The 26,712-nt window shown below is 44.4% G+C and overlaps 1 protein-coding gene across 1 annotated transcript in view; it reads left to right on the top strand.

The window, feature by feature from the left end:
- Window positions 1-26,338, top strand: part of ADRA1B (adrenoceptor alpha 1B) — a 67,548-nt gene extending 41,210 nt beyond the window's left edge. The window contains exon 2 of the mRNA XM_040345232.1: window positions 25,199-26,338. Coding sequence (XP_040201166.1) covers window positions 25,199-25,752 — 554 coding nt within the window. The 3' untranslated portion in view covers window positions 25,753-26,338. The remainder of the gene's footprint in view (window positions 1-25,198) is intronic.
- Window positions 26,339-26,712: the final 374 nt, after the last annotated feature.

Below are 26,712 nucleotides of genomic sequence, written 5' to 3'. Positions count from 1 at the left end.
GCAATGGATTTTTTATTTGCGTGAAGGATGAGTAGTTCTGTTTTCGATCCGTTAAGTTTGAGGGAGCTTTCGGTCATCCAATTGTCGATCAGTGTGAGACACTTTCCAAGTTCAAGAAATTGGTCTTTTTTGTTGGTGATTCGAAGGTAAAGCTGCGTGTCGTCCGCATAGGAGTGGTAACGCAGGTCCTGTTTGCTGATGATTTTGAGGAGCGGGCGGATGTAGATGTTGAAGAGTAGAGGTGAGAGGGGTGATCCTTGCGGGACTCCGCATGTGATGGTCCGTGTTTCTGATGTGAAATCTCCAAGTTTCACGGTCTGAGTACGATTTTCCAGGAAAGATGCGAACCACGGTAGGGCTGCGTCAGAGACTCCTGCTACTTCTTTGAGTCGCGTGAGCAATATGTTGTGATCTACTGTGTCGAAGGCTGCACTAAGATCCAGCAGCACTAGGAGACAGGATTCTCCGTCATCTGCTGCTTCAAGGGCGTCATCCCATATCTTGAGAAGAGCCGTTTCTGTGCCGTGGCCTGGGCGAAAACCTGATTGTAGAGGATCTAGGAGTTTGTGGTCGTCCAGGTGGGGCTGGAGCTGTTGCACTACTGCTTTCTCCATGATCTTGGAGATCGTGTTCAGGCTTGTTACCGGTCTGCGCTGGTTAGGGTCTTTCGGATCGAGGTTGGGCTTCTTTAAGAGAGGTTTTATTATGCCTTGTTTGAGGTTGTCCGGAACCATCCCTTCCCTGAATGATTGGTTTATGATGTGCGTTATGGTGGATGCCAAGATGTCCGTGCATTCTTTCAAGAGTTTTGTCGGGATGATGTCACGTGTCTAGTGACGATACGCGTGGGGGAGGAGCTTGAGTGACGGGACGCACGGAGGTGCCGGATGAGGAGCCTGACAAGCTGAGCAGTTTACATGCACACACGCTGAAGCCTATTTAATATCAGGGATTCGTGAGTGATGTTCTGAGTGTTGTGAGACGTTGGTGTTTCATTTACAGTATCACACTATTGGTCTCTTTTTTCTCCCTTTTCTTTGCATATATGAACATGTGAATACCTGGTGAAAAGCATTTTGACCTGACAGGTCTGATCACTACATCATCAAGCTGATTATATCTCTCACACAATGTGTGTGTGTGGTCTGGCAAAGTGCCTTTGAGTTGCTTTCAGGATCATAGCAACTAGGGACGATACACATGGAATTTGGAACTCTATTTTTTGTATCATTTTCTTTTTTTCTCCAGTAACTTTGATGTGTTTGACACCTTATTTAATCAGTTGATTCAGCGCATTATCCTTTTCACTTATTTCGTTTGGGGATGTGTTGTCTCGGAGGCCTCTGATGATGTTTTTTGTGGTGTCGATGGTAATTGGGATCAGCTCGAAATTCATCGAAGTTTTGTTGATTTCTTCTTCTTGCTGTATCTGAGTAGGGTTTATGTTTTTTTTCTGTTGAACTGTTGCCCGAATCTTTTCAATTTTGTCGATAAAAAAGTCTGATAGTTCGTTGCAGAATTCTTGTGTCTCACTTGCAGGGGGCTCCAAACAGGAGGGGTTCATAGCCTTAGAGACTAGTTTAAAAAGTTCCCGTGGATGGTTTATGGCTTTGGAGATGGTGTTTGCGAAATGGTCTTTTTTGGCTTTAAAGATTGCTTTGTGGTAATTTTTGGTGAGGGTTTTGTACTTTGTGAGGTTTTCTTTTGATGGGTTCCTCCTCCAGGCTCCTTCAGCTCTTCTGCGTTCCTGTTTCAGTAGAGTGAGAAAGTCATTAAACCAGCCTGAGTTATTTTTTCGGTTGAGAGCTCTGCGTTTTGGAGCGACTGTATCTGCTGTTTGTAGTAGTGCTTTGTTTAAAGCGTTGAGAGTTTGCTCCGTTGAGTGGTTCGGATTTGGTACGTCTATTTTAGTTGCTAGTGTGATTTTGAAGAGCTCAGAGTGTAATTTCTTCTTTGATCTTGCCCAGTGTATAGTTGTTGGGAGTTTGGGTTTTTGAAGGACGGTATCGGTGGTTAATATGAATTTGATGGCGTGGTGGTCCGTCCATGGTAAAGGTCTATTGTCCATAGTGTTGACATTCACGTTTTGTATGAAGATGAGATCCAAAGTGTGACCTGATGTATGTGTTGAAGTCTTTATCAGTTGCTGCAGACCCCGTTCTTCCAGTTGGTCGATGCAGGCGGTAGCGATGGGATCCTGAGTTGAGTTAGCCCAGAGGTTGAAATCCCCAAGTAGCAACAGGTTTTTGGTTTTCAGAGTGTGCGTCGAGAGGAATTCGGAGAAGGGTGAGAGGAGATGCGTTTTTGGTCCAGGTGGTCTGTAGCATAGTAGTATATGGACAGTTTCTTCTGGTGTAGTTTGAAGCTGCAGGGTCAGAGTTTCCATAAAGGGCAGAGAGTTCTGCAGAGTAGGTTTGGTGAGAGCGAGGTGGGATTTGTAGATCACTGCAAGGCCTCCTCCTCTTTGTCCTGTTCTATGTTCGGTTAGGATGCGATAATTTTCGGGCACCAATTCTGCTAAGATGGGGTTACAGTCGGGTGTTAGCCAACTTTCTGTGATAAAGAGGCAGTCTGTATTGTGTTGGACGATGAAGTCATGGATTTCCTTTCTGTGTTTGACTGCAGATCTTGTGTTGATCAGGGCGCATTCTAAGTGTTGAAGTCGCTGCGGTGGCTTCTCTTTTTTTGGGTTTGGTTGGCGGTAGATTCTTAGTAGTCGTTCTTTCTGTAGTGTTTTTTCAGTGGTGGCTGGAAGCGTGGCGGCCAACTTCCTTAAGTTGCGGAGGGTGTCCGCTGCGTACTTGATGATGATCATGGTGGGAGATAAATTGATGGCGAAATGCTGGTACTGTAATCCTGTTGATCCAACGATGATGGGGATGGTCCTCGGGGGGGGGGGGTGTTGTTCCCGGAAGGTTCAGTTGGTATTCGCTCAGTGACAGTGATGAGGATCGGTAAAAATGCTGCAAAAAAGATGGTGACCCGGCCTAAACCGCCCCCCTCAGTTGATCCAGAGGAAGGCGAAAAACCCTAGCCTAGCGGCCAATTGCTGCAGCGAGGGAAAAAATTCCTTCCTGACCCCAGTGGCGATCGGAAACCCTGGATCAAGCTGCTAAGTGTGGACCCCGGTTAGACTTACCTGGGAGGTGTAGGGTGAGCTAGGAAAAGAACGTGCAGAATGGGGTGGGAGAAAGGAGGGGGAGCCGAGATGGCCCTTACTTACCGGGTTGTGATTATGCTACTGTCCAGATGTCTCTTGTCTGTGGTCCCCTGGGTGTTGATCAGTGTCTGTGTGGCCTGAGCGTTCCCAGGCAGGTCGGCTTAGGGTGGGTGGTGAGGAGTCCTTTTGCCTCAGCTGGGTGTACCAAGATGGCCGCCGGAACCACAGCTAGGCCCGAGCCACGGTCTGTCCTGGTTCTCCTGGCCGAGATGCACTGCGTGGGCCTGTCTGGCTGGAGGCGATGTAGAGGAGGAGGAAACAGGGGAAGCAAAGCCGGTGGCTGGGGCTGGGCCGCAGCCGTGCTCTTTCCTGCTGCTCAGCCCGCTTAGGGGAAGTGCCCGAGGACACCTGGGAGACCACAGGCGGCAGGCGGCGGCTGCGGCGGCGGATGAACTGGTGAGTGGAGCGGGGGGGGGGGGGGGTCTGGCGGGGTCCCGCGGACTGTGTGCGGCGAATGTCGCCTTGGTGGTCCGGGGGGGGGGGGGCTCCGCGGCGGGTGAAAAAAAAAAACGCCGGACTCAGCTGGAGGGAGCTGGTCGGCGGGCCAGGTGGTCCCGGGGGGGGCTGGATCCCGGGGTCTGGATGGAGCGGCTGGGGAGGTGAGTAACGGAGTGCCGAAGCGGGGGAGAGGGGAGCACTGGGATTCGGCTCTGAGACCGCTCTGGGACAGCTAACAGGAGCTGCTGCAACACACGTCCGCACGTCTGTAGTCTTGCTCAGGACAGGCTGCTTCTGGACGCCGCTTTAATGAGACTGGTTAAACATGTTACCCTTCCTTTGGAAGACACAGTTTCCTTTAAAGATTCCTTTAAAGATGCTTTGGACAGAAAGATTGATACAGATCTAAAACGCATATATGTCACAGCAGGTATGGCATGTAAGCCAGCTCTGGCAATGGAGGCTTGGACGGATGAAGTGGATTCTACTCTGTCCAATATGTCTGGTCTTCTGGTCAGAGACTTACCGGTTCATGAGTTAAGAATGGCTGCTGCCTTCCTGGGTGAGGCTTCCCTTGACATTATCCGCCTGGTGGCACGGGTCATGCTCTCGTCTGTTACAGCCAAACGTGCCCTATGGCTCCGTCCTTGGGTAGCCGATCCAGCCTCTAAACAGGCATGGTGTCGGATTTTATCTTCCAGGGGTCCTCCCTGTTCGGGAACAAACTTGACAGCGCTATCTCCCGTGCCACAGGGGGCAAATCAGGGTTCCTTCCTCAGGATCGCCGTCCTTTCAACCAAAGGAAATTTTTTCCTAGGCAAGATCAAGATCGTGCCAGAGAGGCCCGACGATACAAGCCTGGTAGGGAGTTCAGGAAAAATTGGAGAAGAAACCAGCCTTCGGGTCAAAAACCCACAAAAGGAGCAACTTCAGGTAGCCGTGACGCCCCTAAGTCCTTTTGATATGGGGTCTGCCCAGAAGGAGCAGGTTGGTGCTCGGCTTCTGCAATTCCGGCACGTCTGGGCAGCCTCAATAAAGGATTTTTGGACAGTCAAAACAGTGTCCTTAGGTCACTCCTGGACCTTTGTCAGCCCTCCTATACTTCAGTTTGTCTCCACAACTCTGCCCCATTCAGAAGAAAAGAGAAATATCCTTCTAACATACACAAACACTCTCCTGTCCCAGGGCGCCGCTATACAGGTGCCAGCAGCAGAAAGATTTCAGGGAATGTACTCTCCTCTATTCATGGTTTTGAAGAAGTCCGGCTCCTGGAGGCCAGTGATAGACCTGACGCATCTGAACACCTTTATCAAAAAGGAGAAATTCAAAATGGAGTCATTACTCACAATTCGTCAGACCATTCTACCAGGCGACTGGCTTGTGTCAATCGACTTGAAAGATGCCTACTTCCACGTGCCCATAGCGGCAGAATTTCAGAAATACCTTCGGTTTGCAGTGGGCAGTGTTCACCTTCAGTTCACTTGTCTCCCGTTCGGGCTTACAACATCGCCGCGAGTGTTTTCAAAGCTCTTACTGGCTGTCGTGGCCTTGATCAGAATGAGAGGCATTCGTCTACACCACTATCTGGACGATCTGCTGTTACTTTCAAAGAACAGGGAACAGTTATTGCTACATCGGGCCCAAGTCATTCTCACTCTAACCAAGTTCGGTTGGCTTTTGAACAGGGAGAAGAGTCACCTAGAACCCACACAGTCTCTAGTCTTCCTCGGTGCCCAGTTCAATACAGTTCAGAGTACCATCTCTCTACCCTTGGAAAAGATCCCAGTCGTCCGAGAAAGAGTCCGTCTAGCTCTGGAGTCCCCTTTCCTCAAAGCTTCACTCTGCCTCAAAATTATAGGCACCATGGTGTCAACAACCCCCATGGTGAGGTGGGCACAATGGAGAATGCGTCCTTTCCAGAGGGGTTTTCTCCAACAATGGGATCCGAGATCCCGGGACCACTTGATCAGGATAACCCGGTCGATGCGGGACAGCCTTCTCTGGTGGCTTCTGCGGAAAAATCTCCTCAATTGTCTCTCAATAGCCCCGGTCTCCTGGATCACAGTCACATCCGACGCCAGCAGCAGCGGCTGGGGTGCCCTTTGCCTGAAGGAAGTAGCTCAAGGGAAGTGGGACTTCTCATCTCAGAAGATAGTATCCAATATCCTGGAACTCCGTGCAGCCTTCAGTGCCCTTCAAGCCTTCGTCCATCTGGTAAAAGGGTTTTTTTTTAATCTCATGTGTCAGTATTTTTTTTTTTTACATTTTTTTTTTTTATTATTTATTTTTTTATTTTTTTACAATTTGTTTATTTTTATTTATTTTTTTACAATGCTTTATTATTTTTTTTTTTAAGGAGGGTGGGGGGAAATGTACAGTGTCAGTGTGTTTTTATTTACATTTTTATTTTTTACAATTCATTTTTTTATTACAATTCATTTTTTTTATTTTTATTTTTTATCAGCCCTGTTGGGGGGTCTTTGGTGAGATATCAGGGGTCTTAACAGACCTCTGACATCTCCCCTCTGAGACAGGGAAAGGTACTAGGGACACAAATTCCCCAGTCCCTTTCTCTACAAACTCAGCTGCGCTGAAAATGAAAGAAGAGAAGCCAGCGGCTTCTCTTCATTCATAAACTGAAACATCGTAATCACAGGAGGTTACAATGTTTCAGTTCTGTGAATGGACAGAGTCAGTGATCACTGACTCTGTACATTCGCAAAAAGGTAGGAGCCGGGTTTACCGGCTCCTACCGCCGCTCTCCATCCTGACAGATCGGCAGCACGGAGGGGGGCATAACGGCGGCAGCATGGAGGGGGGCATAACGGCGGCAGCACGGAGGGGGGCATAACGGCGGCAGCACGGAGGGGGGCATAACGGCGACAACACTGATTGGCCACATGTTTCTCCATATCCAGATGTACTAGGCATTTCCTTCAGCTCCTGGCACTAAAATGACAGCGAACAAGGAAAGATGGGCATATGCTGGAGAGAGGTGGGGGATGGAATCAAACTTGTTGCTTGTTGCTTTTCTCCGAATAACGGCGGCAGCACGGAGGTGGGCATGACGGCAGCAGCACGGAGGTGGGCATGACGACGGCAGCACGGAGGTGGGCATGACGGCGGCAGCACGGAGTGGGGACACGGCGGCAGCAATGGGCAGGACAGAGGTATGACAGCGGCAGCAAGGAGGGGGGACACAGCACGGAGGGGGAATTGAGGAGGACACAAGGACAGTCAGCGGTGATCGGTGCTTGTAACTCCCCACTGCACTGATCACCCTGACTGTCCAAGTATCGGGTGAAGCATCGGAGCATTTGCCCGAGTACATGTACTCGGGCAAATGCTTGGTATCACTCCCGATACCGATACTAGTATCGGTATCGGGACAACCCTACTCCTAACAGTGCATACTTACTGGACTGCTGGTGCCCAGACCTACCAGTGCTGAGATCTTGATGCCTAAAACTATCTTCTTAACTAAATAGTTAAAAGCGAACCTGTTAAAAAAAAATAGCTAAAAGCGATGAGTTTTGAATTGGCAATATGTTAGTGAACTCCTGTCCCCTATCTTTAATGTACATTACTTTAATTAATTTAATTAATTAATTTAATTAATTAAATACATACTATAGGTTTTATGTCTAATCTCGTTTATCGAGTTCATAGGTATAATAAAACACAAAGAAAATTGTCATAGAAAGTCAAAGGAATGGAAACATATCAAAAAGGAACCTTGACATATCCAAACCCACACATATAGGTAAAGTATATAATGATAACAATCATCAACAACAGACTCATATTTTTCCATTAAAAAGGAAAACAACCATCATTCCATAGTACGATCAAGAACATACAGATGACCGAAACACAAATCATAAAAGTAGGGGAGAAAACAAATACCTATAGCAACATTGTAGGTAGGATATTGACAGAGGACTACCTATGAAACACAGCACCTCTGAAACCTAAAACAGCAATAGAGTCATAAAAAGAATAAGACCAGAAACAATGAGAGAGAAGAGAGAGAACAGAAAAAGAGAGAATGGGTAAAAAAAAAAAAAAAAAACACAAAAAGCAATATAAATAACAAAATAATTAAAATAAGGGAAAGCGAGGTTAGGGGTGATGGGAGAGGCATGAGAGGGCTGTAAGTACCTAGACCAGTGGTCTCAAAGTACCGGCCCGCGGGCCATTTGCGGCCCGCGGACCAGTTATAAATGGCCCTCAGGCAGGGTGGAAGTGAGGGGAGCAAAAAAAAAAAAAAAATTTTTATTTTTTTATTTTTTTGAGCTGGTGCCATCTGGTGGTGACCCGTTGGTATTACAAGTTATTACCACCAGATGTGAGCTGGCGCCATCTGGTGGTGGCCGTTGGTATTACAAGTTAAGCATTACAAGTTAAACAGCAATTCTAATGTCATTTTACACTATTTTCACTGCCATATTCTTCCCTCTAATTAGAACCCCCAAACATTATATATATTTTTTATCCTAACACCCTAGAGAATAAAATAGCGATCATTGCAATACTTTCTGTTACGCCGTATTTGCGCAGCGGTCTTACAAGCGCACTTTTTTGGGAAAAAATTACACTTTTTTTTATTAAAAAATAAGACAACAGTAAAGTTATCCCCATTTTTTTTAATATTATGAAAGATAATGTTACGCCGAGTAAATTCATACCCAACATGTCACGCTTCAAAATTGTGTCCGCTTGTGGAATGCCGACAAACTTTTTTACCCTTTAAAATCTTCATAGGCGACGTTTAAAAAAATCTACATGTTGCATGTTTTAAGTTACAGAGGAGCTAGAATTATTGCTCTCACTCTACCAATCGCGGCGATACCTCACATGTGTGGTTTGAACACCGTTTACATATGCGGGCGCTGCTCACGTATGTGTACGCTTCTGCGCGCAAGCTCGTCGGGATGGGGTGCGTTTTCTGGCTCCTAACTTTTTTAGCTGGCTCCTAGATTCCAAGCAAATTTGTCAAACCCTGACTTACACCAGTGCTGGTGGTAATAATGCGCTCGCTGACACCAGTGCTGGGGGTTAATAATGTGTTCGCTGACACCAGTACTGTTGTTTTTGAAGTTTGAAAGTTTGCATGCGGCCCCCCATGGCATATGAAAACTTGTCTTGTGGCCCTCAGGTAATTTGAGTTTGAGACCCCTGACCTAGACAAAACAGATGGGGAACAAAAACGGTTGGGAGTTACTCAGGAGGCTAAACCGCGGTAGTAGTAAACTCGTCAAAAGCAGATGAGATCAAAAACTATTCCAGACAATTCAAATAAGTCTATGACCGTCAGATTTGTCTTCATCCCAAACTATCATGTTTTTCATTTATTCGATCTGATTAATTTCACAAGCCCAGGCAGATAAGGTTGGTGGGTCAGATTGATGCCAACATCAAGCAATAACAGATCGAGCCGCAGTTAAGTAATGCCTAATCAAACTTTTTTTAATCTGTTTATAGGAGCCCGACACAAGAGAAAGAACAGTAAGGCCGGCCATAGACGGGTTGAATTTCAGCCGGTTCAACAAGAACCAGCTGTGATTCGAACTGTGTGTGGGCAGGCAGAATAGATTATCGCTAGCGGCTGCTATAGTCACTAGCAATAATCACTGTCTTCTCCCAGCAGGGACAGCTTCCCCCAGAGAACCCCCAGTCAGCACTGTCTATGTTGAAGGATGGAATTGTGCAAATTTCTTTCCTGCCGTGTTTGCAGGAAAGGAATTCGCACTGTCTACTGCCTGCCTAAGCTGGGGCTGGTTAGGGTTCGTGTCACCCTCTGGATCAGCAAGCAATTGCAGTATCTTGTCCCAAAAAGGGAGGCTATAGGGGTAAGTGCCCCGAATATGAATCATGGTGCCAGGATGGCAAACAGCGCCAATATGTGTCGGGGATGGCACAATCTATTTTTTGAAGGATTGAGGGGCAACAATACCACCTAGAAAGTATGAAATGACAGCATTCTTGGGCGATGGAAGACGTTGAAAGCTTGTAGGATAGAGCAAAGTCTTTAGTCCACTCCAGTTCATCTGCCGGTACATTCAGTTCCTGCTCCGATTTGGATAGGAATAAAGGTGAATTCAGATAAGATTCCCGCAATAAGATTTGGTCATACTGTAAGTTTTAAACCAAATTTTCGATAGATAAAAAAAACAATAAATGCAGTTATGTAACAAAAAAAAAAAATGACTTTGAAATGATTTCAAATGTAATCCCCTGTACAGTAGTGCTCAGACTGGGACTAAGGGCACTAATGTATCCCTTTAGTAACCACTCCCAACTCCCGTATTTTGATTGGTAAAGCTGAACTAGATATAAGCTGTATACACGCCCAATAAAGTAGGCATTTCTCTTTGAACCTATTCCGTGTATCTTCTGTTCATGTGATATGCCTCACGACCGGGGTCTTCTGGTAAATTGCACTATTAATCCAGGGTGGTCCGTCAGAAGTACTTGAAGTACCGTTTGGAATTCTCTTCAGTACCTGGGGCCAGTGAGGTGTGCTGCACACAGGGCTGATCTGCCCTATAGGCTCACTATGCAAGCCACTTAGGGCCCCGCAACGCTGCGGAGGGCCCCCCAAATTACTAGAGACCCCGCCTGGTGAGAAGTCATTTTCGGCCCCTCATCCCACTTCTCAACTCGCTGGCTGCATGGGAGGTAAGAAGTCAACCCCCCCCCCCCGCCTCTCACTTCAATGTAAGATGTAATTTCCGACAGCAGAACACCCCCTCCCCCGCTTCTCAACTTTAATCTTTAATGTGACATGTCACTGTCGGCAGCGCAAGCCCCCCCGCTTTTCAACTTTAATGTGACATGTCATTTTCGCTGCCAGTAGAAGAGAGCAGAAGCATGATGTAATCAGTTTTCTGCTGCCACTTCATTGTGCCGTCCCAGGCTTGGGGCAGTGAGGTGACCTAGCTGGGCTGTTTTAGCGCAGTTGAGAAAAAATCTGGTCTCCAGTCTGGCTGTACCGTCTGGCAGAGTATAAATCTTTTGTCAGGTTAAAGAGCGCCCATAGATGTATTTCAGTTGGGTATTTAGCTGTTGTCTGGAAATATTCAACTTTATGTATGTTGCCGTATTACAACTAAAGAAATCCAGATGGTTTTATATGAATTCTCTGCATATCCAGGTACAATTTTCTCTGTGAGAACCGACCCTGAAATACAGATTTGGGGAGTTTTACTAGTAGCGGTCAGTTTAACCTCATTTATGTATATTAATCTATTTTTGTTGTGGAAACCGCATTACGTGCACTGGTTGGGATACATTTCAGGGAGAAGTAATCTCTCCTTCTAGGGTTATATTAGTGTTGGCTTCTCCTGGTTGACATTTGTCTGGTTTTATGATGCATTGTCTGGGTAAAAAGAGATCCAGATAGAGCATATTTAACTTGAAATTTATAAACTGTTCCGATGGCCAAGAACCACTATGGCCTGCTATAAAACACAGCAACCACCACTCATGGTCCAGGGCATAGCATGCAATTCCTCCACACAACCAATAGGTAGACTTAATAAGGAACAAGTCAGGGAGACAATATGGGGGAGACCATTGCTGATTTAGCAAGTCGGCCATGGTGATTCCCATATTTCTTCCCCGATACGTTAATTATAAAGCAAAGCTCTTCTTCTGCTAAGCAAGTATTATAACATATACCATTGCTAAACTAGCACTTTGTTATGTACCGTATTTATCATCATATAACATGCACAGGCGTATAACACGCACCTTCATTTTAAGAGGAAAGTTTCAAGAAAAAAACTTAAATTTTAAATAAAGAACTTTGAAGCAAAATAAGGGTCAGTGCCCATCAATGCAGCCTGATCAATGCCCATCCGTAGCCTTACGATTTCCCATCAATGCAGCTTGATTATTGCCCATCTGCAGCCCCCCCATTGCCATGAATGCAGCCTGATTAATGCCCATCTCAGGAGGGGGGCAGGATGAGCGTCGTCAGATTACATACAGCGAGAATCTACTGTTTACTCGGCGACCTCTTTAATACAAAGTCCCGCCTCCTGGACCGGCTTCTATGATAGACAGAACACTGGTCCAATGCCGGTGTCCTGCCGAAAATGTTCCCCTGGCGGATTAGGTCCCCCCCTGTACTGCACAGTGCTTGCGCAGTACAAACCTCAACCGAGCCTCTGAAAATAGCCAAAAATGTAGAGCTGAGAGTCAGCTCTACACGGCACATGCGCAATCACTATGACACATGCCGAAAGCTCCCGATGCTAGTGCTACTCTACAAGGGGCGGGGGTGATTTTAGCAAAAAAGTCCACGTCTTAGCGGGGCACATTGCAAAACCCACCCATCAACAGTGCAAAACCCGCCCTTCATTTGTTTTAACAGCCACGCTAAGACATGTACTTTATTGCTAAAATCACCACCGACCCCGTACAGGGGGGGTCCTTATGCGCCGGACGGAACTTATTTGGCAGAACACCGGCCCAGGAGACGGGACTTCCTATTACAGAGGCGCTGAGTAAACAGGAGATTCTCACTGTATGTAATCTGATGGCGCCCGTCGCGGCCCCCTCCCCGTTCTCTCCGAGGCAGCTCAAATTGCAGTATTGGCGTATAACACGCACACAATATTTGGAACCGATTTGCAGTGTTACACGCCAATAAATACAGTCATTTTTTTCTTAAAGTGACCTCTCCATTTTAATTGGTAGCTGCTGTAATTTTCTAAAACTATTTAAATTAAAGGTTACTTTCCTGCAATACGGCAACCTGGAGACATCTTTTGCACCGTTGGTATACAGAACACCCCCAAAAATCGAATTTGCTACTTGTGTGATTTTTCCCAGAAGCACAAACTCAGATAAAAGTCAAAGTCCAGGCATCCCCTGTGATAGGGGCTTAAATTTTTTATGACTTCCAAGAAATCTTCCACAAGAAGTAGAGACTTGTATCTGGGCCTGATTCTCACATCAGGATCTTGGGAACTTAAAATATCCCAAATCTTGCAAGTAGATGTTCAAGCTCTGTACAGAAACACTTTCATATAGGATTTGAGATATATATATATATATATATATATATATATATATATATATATATATAAATATATAAAACTTTTATTATTTTTTTACTAGTTAGCAGGGTGGATTTGATTGGAGCCGATTTAAATCACTATTGAAATCCTAATTTAAATCACTAGTAAAAAGGCTTAATTTAAATACACTCAATTTAAATCATAATTTTTAAAAAGAGCAATTGTCATCTCTGTCCCACAGCGGCCCCCCTCTGAGCCACTATTGACTCACCGACAGTTCCATTCACTTTAATGGGACGGCTGATGATGTGGCAGTGACACAACAAGGTGAGGGATGTGGCGGCAGTAGGTGAGTGGATGCCCCCTAACAGGCGCTGCAATGATGGATCTGAAATGACATGTGCTCTTAAAATGTAAGGAGATATTCTTGCTGGTAGTTAGAATCTTTATTATTTGCAAACAAAATTAAGGTTTCCTATTTAGAATAATAAGCTGTCAGGTTAGTAAAACCGCAATATCAGAACCAATTCAATCATACAGTTTTAGTGTACTTAGATTTGCAAAACAATCGGATAAAGGAATATTCCTGAACTTTGGGATTTTTGTTTTATGGTTACTGTCAAGTTGTGTGAATGCATCAATGCAGTGCATGTCATCTCAGCTTGCAGAGCTTGGATTCATTGAATGAGTTTACCAAAAAATGTAAATATTGCAGAATATACAGCCTCATGCTACATAACTAGGCTCCATTAGGGGTGATGGGAGAGGCATGAGAGGGCCGTAAGGACCTGGATGAAACAGATGGGGAACAAAAACGGTTGGGAGTTACTCAGGAGGCTAAACCGCGGTAATAGTAAACTCGTCAAAAAAAAAAAGCGCTGCACTTTTTTGTATTTAAACTCGTCAAAAGCACATGAGATCAAAAATTATTCCAGACAATTAAAATAAGTCTATGACCGTCAGATTTGTCTTCATCCCAAACTATCATGTTTTTCATTTATTCGATCTGATTCATTTCACAAGCCCAGGCAGATAAGGTTGGTGGGTCAGATTGATGCCAACATCAAGCAATAACAGATCGAGCCGCAGTTAAGTAATGCCTAGTCAAAAAAAATTTTATCTGTTTATAGGAGCCTGGCACAAGAGAAAGAACAGTAAGGCCGGCCATAGACGGGTTGAATTTCAGCCGGTTCAACAAGAACCAGCTGTGATTCGAACTGTGTGTGGGCAGGCTGAATAGATTATCGCTAGCGGCTGCTAAAGTCACTAGCAATAATCACTGTCTTCTCCCAGCAGGGACGGCTTCCCCCAGAGAACCCCCAGTCAGCACTGTCTATGTTGAAGGATGGAATCGTGCAAATTTCTTTCCTGCCGTGTTTGCAGGAAAGGAATTCGCACTGTCTACTGCCTGCCTAAGCTGGGGCTGGTTAGGGTTCGTGTCACCCTCTGGATCAGCAAGCAATTGCATAGTGTTGCTCACGAATATTCGCATTGCGAATATTCGACTCGAATATAGCATATTCGAGAAATCGCGCTATATTTCGAATTTCGCGGTGAATATTCGCAATTCCGAATATTCGCATTTTTTCAATTTGATTTTTAAAACAGATCACATCCTATCGACGTCTAAAAGCATTGCTGGTATGATTAGAGACCCTGGGCCGAGTAGCTAAGCTGAGGCGATCCTTTTATGTTGCCAAATTGAAAAAAAAAAAATTGCGATTTTTCGCTATTGCGAATGCGAAAATGATTGCGAATTTTCGATAACTGTGGTAGGAGAACTCTGATTGTCTCTGATGCAAAAGGGGGGGGCTTTGTGTATGTGTATGTTATGAATATTTGTATGTTTGATATTATTATTTTTTGTAAGAAGGAAAAAATTGCGCATACCTTAAAAAAGGGGAGAATACAGCAGCAACTCAAAAATGTTATACAACATAAATTAATACAAGACAGAAAATGGAGTCGCTCTACAAGAATAAAAAATATGTCTAGTGACAAGACATGTGGGCAAATTATAAAATAAGCAAGCGCAAATAACTTGTGAAATACACAGTGAAACAAATATATAAAGAAATATAGTCCCAATAATAGAAAAATAATCTTTCATAAAAATGTCTTTGATATGTGAAGTGAAAAAAAGTCCAAAGCATGCTGCATGAACGTGTTCAATCTTTAAGGTGTTTGATTGACAAACGGCTGTGACAGATGGATAGAGTAAAGAATCACCACCAATGCAAAACACTTTTTATTTTCTATTGTAAAATATCAAGAATATTCTGAGCCAATCAGAGTGCTCCTTCTGCATTTGCCGAATATTCGCAATTATTTTGTATTGTAAAATATCAAGAATATTCTGAGCCAATCAGAGTGCTCCTTCCGCATTTGCCGAATATTCGCAATTATTTTGTATTGTAAAATATCAAGAATATTCTGAGCCAATCAGAGTGCTCCTTCTGCATTTGCCGAATATTCGCAATTATTTTGTATTGTAAAATATCAAGAATATTCTGAGCCAATCAGAGTGCTCCTTCCGCATTTGCCGAATATTCGCAATTATTTTGTATTGTAAAATATCACGAATATTCTGAGCCAATCAGAGTGCTCCTACAGCATTTCTCGAAATTGCGCAATAAATATCGCATTCGCATGTTGCGATATTTCGATAAAATATCACGAATATTCTGAGCCAATCAGAGCGCTCCTCCAGCATTTCTCGAAATTGCGCAATAAATATCGCATTCGCATGTTGCGATATTTCGATAAAATATCACGAATATTCTGAGCCAATCAGAGTGCTCCTACCGCAGTTATCAAAAAATCGCAATTATTTTCGCATTCGCAATAGCGAAAAATCGCAATCATTTACTTTCGATAAAATATCACGAATATTCGAATTTAGCGAATATATCTCGAATATTCGAATATATATTCGAGATATATCGCGAAATCGAATATGGCATATTCTGCTCAACACTACAATTGCAGTAACTTGTCCCAAAAAGGGAGGCTATAGGGGTAAATGCCCCAAATATGAATCATGGTGCCAGGATGGCAAACAGCGCCAACATGTGTCGGGGATGGCACAATCTATTTTTTGAAGGATTGAGGGGCAACAATACCACCTAGAAATTATGAAATGACAGCATTCTTGGGCGATGGAAGACGTTGAAAGCTTGTAGGATAGAGCAAAGTCTTTAGTCCACTCCAGTTCATCTGCCAGTACATTCAGTTCAGCATATTTATTATAGCAAAAAGGGCGTCAATTTTGTCTGCGCAATTGTCAGTTAAAGTGAGGCAGTACCAAATCGCAAAAAATGGCCAGGTCATTGGGCAGCCAAATCTTCCGGGGCTGAAGTGGTTGAATTGATTTTTTTTTTATTTTTATCAAATGCATTTTATTAAGATGCTTTTGGAATAAAAATCTATCTAAAGATAGTTTTCTATTTAAGATACATTAATCATTTAGTTTATTCAGCATGAAATGGAGCCTAGTTATGTAGCATGAGGCTGTATATTCTGCAATATTTACATTCAATGAATCCAAGCTCTGCAAGCTGAGATGACATGCACTGCATTGATGCATTCACACAACTTGACAGTAACCATAAAACAAAAATCCCAAAGTTCAGGAATATTCCTTTATCCGATTGTTTTGCAAATCTAAGTACACTAAAACTGTATGATTGAATCGGTTCTGATATTGCGGTTTTACTAACCTGACAGCTTATTATTCTAAATAGGAAACCTTCATTTTGTTTGCAAATATTGAAGATTCTAACTACCAGCAAGAATATCTCCTTACATTTTAAGAGCACATGTCATTTCAGATCCATCATGGCAGCGCCTGTTAGGGGGCAACCACTCACCTGCTGCCGCCACAGCCCTCACATTGTTGTGTCACTGCCACATCATCAGCCGTCCCATTAAAGTGAATGGGACTGTCGGTGAGTCAACAGTGGCTCAGAGGGGGGGCCGCTGCGGGACAGAGATGACAATTGCTCTTTTTAAAAATTATGATTTAAATTGAGTATATTTAAATTAAGCCTTTTTACTAGTGATTTAAATTAGGATTTAATCAATAAACGTATATTGATTGGTTTGCGCAAAAGTTATATAGCTAGATTCACGTACCTGTGCCTAACGTTAGGCAGGTGTAGCGTATCGCATATACGCTACACCGCCGTAAGTTAGAGAGGCAAGTGCTGTATTCACAAAGCACTTGCGTCCTAAGTTACGGAGGCGTAGCATAAATGTGCCGGCCTAAGCGTGCCTAATTCAAATTGTGAAGAGGTGGGCGTGTTTTATGCTAATGAATCGTGACCCGACATGATTGACGTTTTTTACGAACGGCGCATGTGCCGTCCGTGGACATATGCCAGTGCGCATGCTCCAAATTACGCCGCAAAGACTTATTGGTTTTGACGTGAGCGTAAATTATGCCCAGCCCCATTCACGGACGACTTACGCAAACGACGTAAAAATGTAAAAATTTGACGCGGGACCGACGTCCATACTCAACATTGGCCGGGCCAGCTTTTTGTTGGACTAACTTTACGCCTGAAAACGCCTTACGTAAACGGCGTATCTTTACTGTGACGGGCAAGCGTACGTTCGTACGTTCGCATTCTAGGCGTAAATCAGCGTTCACGCCCCTAGCGGCCGGCCTAAATAGAAAGCTAAGATACGACGGCGCAGACCATCGTATCTTAGCTAGATTTAAGTGTATCTCAATTTGAGAATACACTTAAATATACAACGGCTTAGATTCAGAATTACGACGGCGTATCTACTGATACGCCGGCTTAACTCTTTCTGAATCCGGCTAATAGAGTCTACAAAATAGGGGATAGATTTATGGCATTTTAAAAATAATTTTTGGTGGTTATCCGCTATTTTTATCATGACTGCGACATTATGGACACATCGGACACTTTTTGACACTATTTTGGGACCATTGAGATTTATACACCAATCAGTGCTATAAAAATGCAGGGAAGGGGTTAAACAGTAGGGGGCGATGAAGGGGTTAAGTGTGTCCTAGGGAGTGATTTTAACTGTGTGGGGGCTGGGCTACAAGTGACATGACGGCGATCACTGCTCCTGCTGACAGGAAGCAGTAGATTACTGTCCTGTCACTAGGCAGAACAGGAAAATAACTTGTTTACATAGACATCTCCCCGTTCTGCAACTCCGTGACACACACGATCGCCGGCACTCGGCAGACATCGAGTCCGTGGGTCGCACGGTCACGGAGCACGCACCTGCACAACGGCAAATTCAAAGCAACGTACAGGTAAGTTGCTTTGCGCAGCTGTGCCACTCTGCCGACCTATCTGCGGTCGGCAAGTGGTTAAATAAAAAAAAAATATTAAATCATTGATTTATATCCACTTTGCTGGTTAGGAAGACTTACCTGACATGGTGCCTCTTTTGTGAAGTTTTCATTTTCTGCTGCTTCAGTCGCCTTGAGCTTCAGCTTTTCACTATTGAGCATTATATACTCAGCCACTATTACGTCAGTTTTTGTTTTCTGACTCGACTCTGAACAATTCCTGTTATTGTCTACTGGTTGAGCATAAATTTGTCATCACCAAACATACTGTATTTCTCTATGATAGAGCTGTCAGACTTTCACTACCCTGCAGATGTTTACAGTAAATACAAGTCCCATGATTTAAGCGTTCCTGCTGGGATGTTCAGAAGTCCTCTTATACCAGGCATATATACAATACTGTGCAAAAGTTGTAGGTGGGTGTGAAACAATGCTGTCAATTAAGAATGCTTTCAAATATAGAAGTGTTAATAGTGTATTTTTATCAATTAAAGCGGATGTCCGCTGAAAAACAAAAAATTAAAAGCCAGCAGCTACAAATACTGCAGCTGCTGACTTTTAATATTAGGACACTTACCTGTCCTGGAGTCCAGCGCCGTCCGCAGCAGAGGACGAGCGATCGCTCGTCACTCTGCTGCCCCACGCCATCCTCGGTGAGGGAACCAGGAAGTGAAGCGCTCCGGCTTCACTGCCCGGTTCCCTACGGTGCATTCGCGAGTCGCGCTACGCCTGCCGATTGGCTTCCACTGTGTACTGGGAGCCGAGTGCTCCAAGAACACAACGGGGGGACGGGGACGGGAGGTGACGTCATGCCCGCAGTCTGCCCGAGACTGTGTGGCCGGAAGTGGGAGCAAATACCTCCAAACACCGGAGGGGGGGGGGGGTTCCGATCAGCGGGAGTTCCACTTTAGGGTGGAGCTCCGCTTTAACAAAATGGAAAGTAAATGAACAGAAGAGAAATCCAATTTAAATAATATTTGGTGTGATCGCCCCTTTGCCTTCAAAACAGCATCAATTCTTCTAGGTACACTTTCATACAGTTTTTGACAGAACTCGGCAGGAAGGTCGTTCCAAAAAACTTGGAGAACTAATCACAGATCTGTGTATGTAGGCTGCCTCAAATCCTTCTGTATTTTCATGGAATCACAGACAGACTTGATGATGTTGAGATTATGTTGGGCTCTGTGGGGGCCAAACCATCACTTCCAGGACTCCTTGTTCTTCTTTACGCTGAAGATAGTGTCTGTGGGCAACAGTGAAGTGTGGCGGAGTTTGGGGCTGCATTTCTGCAAATTGAGTTGGAGATTTGGCAAGGATCAATGGTGTCCTCAATGCTGAGAAATACAGGAAGATACTTTCCCATCATGCCATACCATCAGGGAAGCGTGTGATTGGCCCCAAATCTATTTTTTAACAGGACAATGACCCAAAACACATAGGCAATGTTATTAAGAACTATCTTCAGGATAAAGAAGAACATGAAGTCCTGAAAGTGAGGGTTTGGCTCCCACAGAGCCCTAATCTTAACATCATCGAGTGTGTCTGGGATTACATGAAAAGACAGAAGGATTTGAGGCAGCCTACACCCACAGAAGATCTGAGGTTAGTTCTCCAAGATGTTTGGAACAACCTACCTCCCGAGTTTCTTCAACAACTGTGTGCAAGTGTACCTAGAAGAATTGATGTTGGTTTGAAGCCAAAAGGTGGTCACACCATTTCTCTTCTGTTCATTTACTTTGTTAACTGATGAAAATAAACAATTAAAAATATATTTTTGAAAGGATTCTTACAGAATTTATTCACACCTGCCTAAAACTTTGGAACAGTACTGTATACTAGTACATTTTAAAATAAGCTTAATACCATTTAACCACTTGAGACCCGCGCTATTGACAAAAGACGTCAACAGCACGGTTCTCAGGTGCCAAGTGGACGTCTTTGGACGTCATTTGAAAGCATTACCCGCGCGCCACTGGGGGGCACGCGGCGGGTAACCACTGTGCCGCCGCATCGCTGGGAAGCCGGTGCGTGTACCTGGCGGCCGCGATGTCCGCCGGGTACACGCGATCGTCGGTGACACAGCCGGTGACAGCAGGGACGTGGAGCTCTGTGTGTAAACACAGAGCTCCACGTGCTGTTAGAGGAGAGGAGACCGATCTGTGTCTCTTGTACATAGGGACACAGCATCGGTCACCTCCCCCAGTCACCCCCCTTCCCCCACACAGTTAGAACACACCCAGGCTACACATTTAACCCCTTCCTCACCCCCTAGTGTTAACCCCTTCCCTGCCAGTCACATTTATACAGTAATTAGTGCATTTTTATAGCACTGATCGCTGTATAAATGTGAATGGTCCCAAAATTGTGTCAAAAGTGTCCGATACGTCCGTCGCAATATCGTAGTCTCAATAAAAATCGCAGATCGCAACCATTACTAGTAAAAAAAAAAATAATGAAAAAAAATCATAATTCTGTTCCCCATTTTGTAGGCGCTATAACTTTTGCGCAAACCAGTCGCTTATTGCGATTTTTTTTTTTTTTTTACAAAAATACGTCGAAAAATACGTTTTTTTAAAAAAAAATTGGGATATTTATTATAGCAACAAGTAAAAAAAATATATATTTTTTTTAAATTGTCGCTTTTTTTTGTTTATAGCGCAAAAAATAAAAACCGCAGAGGTGATCAAATACCACCAAAATAAAGCTCTATTTGTGGGGAAAAAAGGACGTCAATTTTGTTTGGGAGCCACGTCGCACGACCGCGCAAATGTCAGTTAAAGCAACGCAGTGCGGAAGCTGAAATTTCGCCTGGGAACGAAGGGGGTTTATGTGCCCAGTAAGCAAGTGGTTAAAAGACAATAATTCAACTTCTCTAAACTTTTTTGATGAAGTAATTCTTTGACAGGCTGCCAGACCTCAGAATAACGGGGTAACTTTTTTCCACAACAGTCCCACGCGTTTTGGTCCTGTATAATTAAATATAGCTTTAATTAAACAAAGGTTTGAGGCATTTGATTAATGGGGAAAAGATTTGGAAAGTCTTGATTTTTTAGCTCAGCAAATAAACTGTGCAGCAGAAACAGAAACACAGAGATAAATCTGGGACAAGTCTTTATTTTGATAAGGGCGGAGGTGACACATAAAACCTCTGGTTTGGAACTGTGATTCATAACGCCAGTGTAAAATGCTGCAAATGTCTGCCATTCCGATGTACTGACATTTGTGCTGGAAAATGAAATGCCAAAACCTAAATAATCTCTACAACCTGAGGAATTTAACAGGTTTTCTGCTTCCACGGGGAGGGAAGAAAGCCTCACACCCTGCTACTGTCTGGTGGTGGTTGGATCTCCTTGATGGGAGCCATCACCACTAAAATTGTCGAGAAGCTATGGCCACTACCACTGCTCATATTATTACTGAAAAATGTATTTCTTTAAAATCCCCGCTTCACTGTGCTGGTACAATGCCACCACTATAATCATGTTTTGTTATGGTTATAAAGGACCACTTCCAACTATCTCCTGATGAAGTGGACTGCTGGTCTAAGAAACATGTTGAACATTGTCTTTCCATCTGTTATTCTTATGCAAATATTTTTTAATAAGGCCTAAAGTGACATTTAACAGTATATGATTACTGTTTTTGATTACAACAATATAGATGTTATTATGATGAATTGGATGTTAAAGGCTTAAAGGATAGGTTCACCTTTCGTAACACGTTACATGTTAAAACCATATTCAGGGTGTTACTGTAGCACCGAACCCCGAATTCATCCCAATCCCCTGTTGTGACAGTGAGTGGGGGATCTTCTCCCCTCACTCTCTGTCACAATTAAAAAAAACTGCAGCCATGCGGGGCTCCACCCACCTGGCCGCACCATTCATTCACAGAGTTCTGTGAATGTTAAAAGGATAAGTGCCAACAGGCTTTGCAGCTGTCCGATTGTAGTTATCATTGAACTACCAGGGCACTGTTGAGTGCTCTGGTAGTTCATTGATTCTTCCTGTCAAACTGCCTGCTCTTACAATGTATGGGTGGACATCTTACACTGACAGTCTATAGGAGTCCTGCATGGCACCCACGATCTGCTGATCACGGCTGCAATGCTTTCCAGGCTCCTACAAAAAAATACTAAGGCCTGTTTCACACCTATGCATGTTGCAGTTTGCATTATACAGGTGCATTTTGCGTTTTTCAATACACTTTTTTCATCCATTAAAGTCTATGGAACCAAAAACCAGAAAAAGGTCCCCGTCTCTTTCCATAAAATGCACAGATGTGAACTACATCCATAGGAAACCATGTTATATGGACTGTAGTGTGTTTCTGAAAAACTGAAAATGCTTAAAAATGCATAAGTGTGAATCAGGCCTTTGCATCTTTAGTGCTTTTTGCATTTTGGCGATTTGCACTACAGAACGTGTTCTGTTGGAAATCATGTTAAAAGGACTGTCGTGCAAATCTGCAAAACGCAAAAAGCACTAAAACTGCATAGGTGTGAATCCAGCCTGAATTCACATTTTATTACAAGTGAGCAAACATCGCCAATACATTTTATGGCTTTATAATCGTATGGAGTAAATGGTATGCATTTTTAAGAATGATATTGGTAATAACTATGGGCCAGATTCTCGTAGATATCTGGCGGCGTAACGTATCTCCTTTACGTTACTCCGCCGCAAGTTTAACGGGCAAGTGCCTGCTTCCCAAACCACATACCTGTAAACTTGCGGCGGCGTAGCGTAAAGTCCACCCACGCAAGCACTCCTAATTCAAATGATCCTGGTAGGGGGCGTGGATCATTTAAATTAGGCGCGCTCCCGCGCCGATCGTACTGCGCATGCTCCGTCGGGTAAATTACCCGACGTGCATTGCGCTAAATGACGTCGCACGGACGTCATTTGTTTTGACGGTAACGTAAATGGCGTCCAGCGCCATTCACAGACGACTTACGCAAACGATGTTACATTTTCAAATTGGGACGCGGGAACGACGGCCATACTTAACATTGAGTACGCCACCTAGGGGGCATGTTTATCTTTACGCCGCGTATCGCTTACAGAAACGACGTAAAAACACTACGACGGGCAAGCGTACGTTCGTGAATCGGCGTGACTAGTCATTTGCATATTCTACGCTGACCGCAAAGGAAACGCCACCTAGCGGTCAGCGTAGATATTGCAGCCTAAGATACAACGGCGCTGGCCGTCGTATCTTAGGTATGTTTAAGTGTATCTCAGTTTGAGAATACACTTAAACATACGACGGCCTTAGATTCGGACTTACGTCGGCGTATCTGCTGATACGCCGGCGTAATTCTTTGAGAATATGGCCCTAACTCTGGTATTTTTAAAGTGCTGTTGTCATTTGACTTGTGTTTGTTTTATTATGTTGCCTATGGGATGTGGGTACATTTACAACAAAGTAACACAAAGTAAAATCCTTATAATCTATACATTTTACTTTTATAGGAATCACTAGCTAACTTTATGGGCTAAATTTATGAGATTTACGTTTTGCTATGTTATAGGGAAATGTTAATTGCACCTAAGTATTACTCTGAAGAAAAAATGTACCGTTTGTCTAGCATTTCTATTGCAAAATAGTAGTACACTTGCCGGTATATGGAATGTGCCTAGGCACTCCTATGCCTGAACAGGCCAAGATTCAAACCATTGTATGGGCCGGCTGAATGTACCTAAGTTGATCAATCAATCAACTTGGGTACAACCAGTCTGTTGGATTTTACATGCGATTCTTGTTAGCGGCTATTATCAGGCCCAGATTTTCTCCCTTTGCCGCCCCAAGGTCAGGTCCTTCAATGCCGCCCCCGCCTGTGCAAGAAATAGGGGGGACATTATCCGCTGGGGGACTTTTTTGGCCGGACACTGAGAAGCGGGGGGGGGTGTTGCTGCCAAAAATGACATTGAGCATTGGGGGGTACTGCTGCCGAAAATGACATTGAGAACCGGGAGGGGGGTTGCTGCTGCCAAGAACTATCTCTCCTCCTCTTCTCTCTGTTTTTTCTCCTCTCACCATCCGCATTAACAGGGGGGAACTCCCGATATGAAAGTAAAAGTGTCCTCTCCTCTCAGCCGCAGTGCCGCCCCCAGCACCCATTGCCGCCCCGAGGCCTGGCCTTGTTGGCCTTGTCTGGAATCCGGCCCTGGCTATTATACACGATAGCAGTAGTCACTGTGTTCTGCCTCCCCTCGCTGGGAGAACACAACTGCTACATGGGAGGGATTCCCCCATCACCACTGACTGAAGAAGAAAATTGCTCCATTTACGCCCAGCTTAAAACCCAATAACTGTATATTTGCAGTGAGAGATCTATAGCAGCGGCTGCCTCTGCCTGCTAGCCTGAGGAGTTTTGGAGTGAAGTTTACTGATGTCGCTACTGTGCTGCTCAATGTTCTCCTTGCTGGAGGCTCTGACATGAGGAAGCAATTCCCTGCCTCCACTAATATGGATACCTCAACACAGAGACACAGGTGCAGAACAAGCTATGGTAAGTCAGTATTCAGGTAAGATCAGCTGTAGGGAAACCACAGGCAATACCGGTAATTAGTCCTCTGCCTTTTTTTGGGCACAACTTCTATAGTTCAGGTTCTAAAGGCAGTTTTTTTACCGTAATGCATTCTATGCATTAAGATAAAATACCTTCGGTGTGCATAAACATCCCACAGCCCCCCTAATACTTACCTGAGCCCCATTTCAATACAGCAATGTCCACGAGAGCCTTGGCTCTCTGGGGACTCTCCCTCCTCATAAGCTGAGACAGCAGCCATTGGCTCCCGCTGCTGTCAATCAAAGTCAGTGCATCAATAAGGAGGAGGGGCAGGGCCAAGCCGTGGCTCTGTGTCTGACAGACAGAGGAGCGGCTTGGGTGTTCCCAGACCAAGCTGCTTGATGTGGGGGCACTAAGCGGGAGGGAGGGGCCAGGATAGCTGGCGGGGGACCCAAAAAGAGGAGGATCTGGGCTGCTGTGTGCAAAACAACTGCACAGAACAGGAAAGTATAACATGTTAGTTGTTGTTTTTAATTTTTTTTGTTAAGCATAGCCTTTAATATCACTTTAATAGGGTGTATTTAGTGATTTGATTCTTCCAGAACGATTTTCATAAAACAAGTGTTTTGATTTCAGGACTTTATATCTTTGCTTATTTGCAGGTTCGATCTTCAAGCAGTTAGAACCTCCAGAAACAGTGCAGAAAGTCATCTTTTGGCTTGGCTACTTCAACAGCTGCATCAACCCAGTCATCTACCCCTGCTCAAGCAAAGAGTTCAAGAGAGCCTTCATCCAAATTTTAAGGTGTCAGTGGGGGAACAGCAGAAGGCAGTCTGCTTTGCGCAGATCCCAGTACCGCCCTCGAAGCAGTACCAGCACCTTAATCCAGTCACGTAAGGAGTCCATGGATGACAAACACTTTATAAATGGTAGCCAGAGGACAGTGACGTCTATCACTCCAAGCCCAAGCTACAGGAGCAGGTCACCCAAAAAAGAGAGCAGTTCTCGAGACTGGAAGCAATCTTATATCCCTGTAGACTTGGATCAAACACAGACTTCAGAATCCAATATGCAGGACAAATCACAAAGTGTCTTCATTTTCCAGGGGGCTTCAGACTATAATGGGCACGGGACCGATAATACAACACAAGACCACAGTGGGTCTAAAGCCAACCCCAGTCTGGTTGTAGTGCAAGACTCTATTCACTTTAGATAATACCCATTTAGCAGACTTTAATGTGCAAAAGTGCCATATACTTGTACTAGTGGGTATTTAGAGCTCTTTTGATAATCTTGGATCCTTGGACAGGTCAAGAATTTAGGATTTAAAGGGAACAAAACTCAGTGATTTTCAAGTACAGCAGAAGCAAGGTCTAAATAAAAAGGCCACTTGAAGTACAAAAATAGATGTTAAAGTATATGTCTACTTTTTTTTTTTTTTTTGGGCTTAGATAGTGTATAGAAGGATTAGAACTCCTGTCTTTGGTGTTATTCAGGGTTCCCTTTGAGAGATATCACATCACTCACTATCCCGGTGACTTTGGATTCACTGAACTAGAAGTGAGAGGAAATCCCCAAAAGCAAACAGAATTCAAAATATTTTTTCGGGGTAGACTAGAACCCCTATCAGATTTTTTATTGCTGTGTCTTTGTTTAAGATTATCCCTCACTCTTTGTCTGGTGATGAAACCATTATCAATAGTATAACCTATCAGAGTAAGCAGAGTGACGTCTCTCTTAGCCCCCATTCACACCTAGGCGTTTTGTCGCCTGTAGTGTGACGCCGCAGCAGCCCCGAGACGCTGGAGGGATGAAAACACATTGCCCTCCATGGAGATGGTTCACATCTCTACGCCGAACGCCGTACGCCTGACGCCTGAAAAAGTCCCGGACCTTTTTTTCAGGCGGCTTTCGGCGTTCGGCATAGGAGATGTGAACCATCTCCATAGAGGGGGTGAGGCTGCATTCACAATCGCGGCGTTTTGTCGCCGCAATTCGCGGGACAAAACGCCTCGATTTTGTACGCCTACGTGTGAATGCAGCCTTAAGCCTCAGGCCTCATACACACGACCGAGTTTCTCTGCAAAAACCAGCAAGAAACTTGCTGGGAGATATTTTTTTGCCGAGGAAACCGGTCGTGTGTACATTTTCGTTGAGGAAACTGTCGAGAAACTCG

This window comes from Rana temporaria, chromosome 3, assembly GCF_905171775.1.
Source record: "Rana temporaria chromosome 3, aRanTem1.1, whole genome shotgun sequence".
NCBI classification, from domain to species: Eukaryota; Metazoa; Chordata; class Amphibia; order Anura; family Ranidae; genus Rana; species Rana temporaria.
The sequence above is the reverse complement of the archived record's forward strand: the minus strand, read 5'-3'. Positions and strand labels throughout refer to the sequence as shown.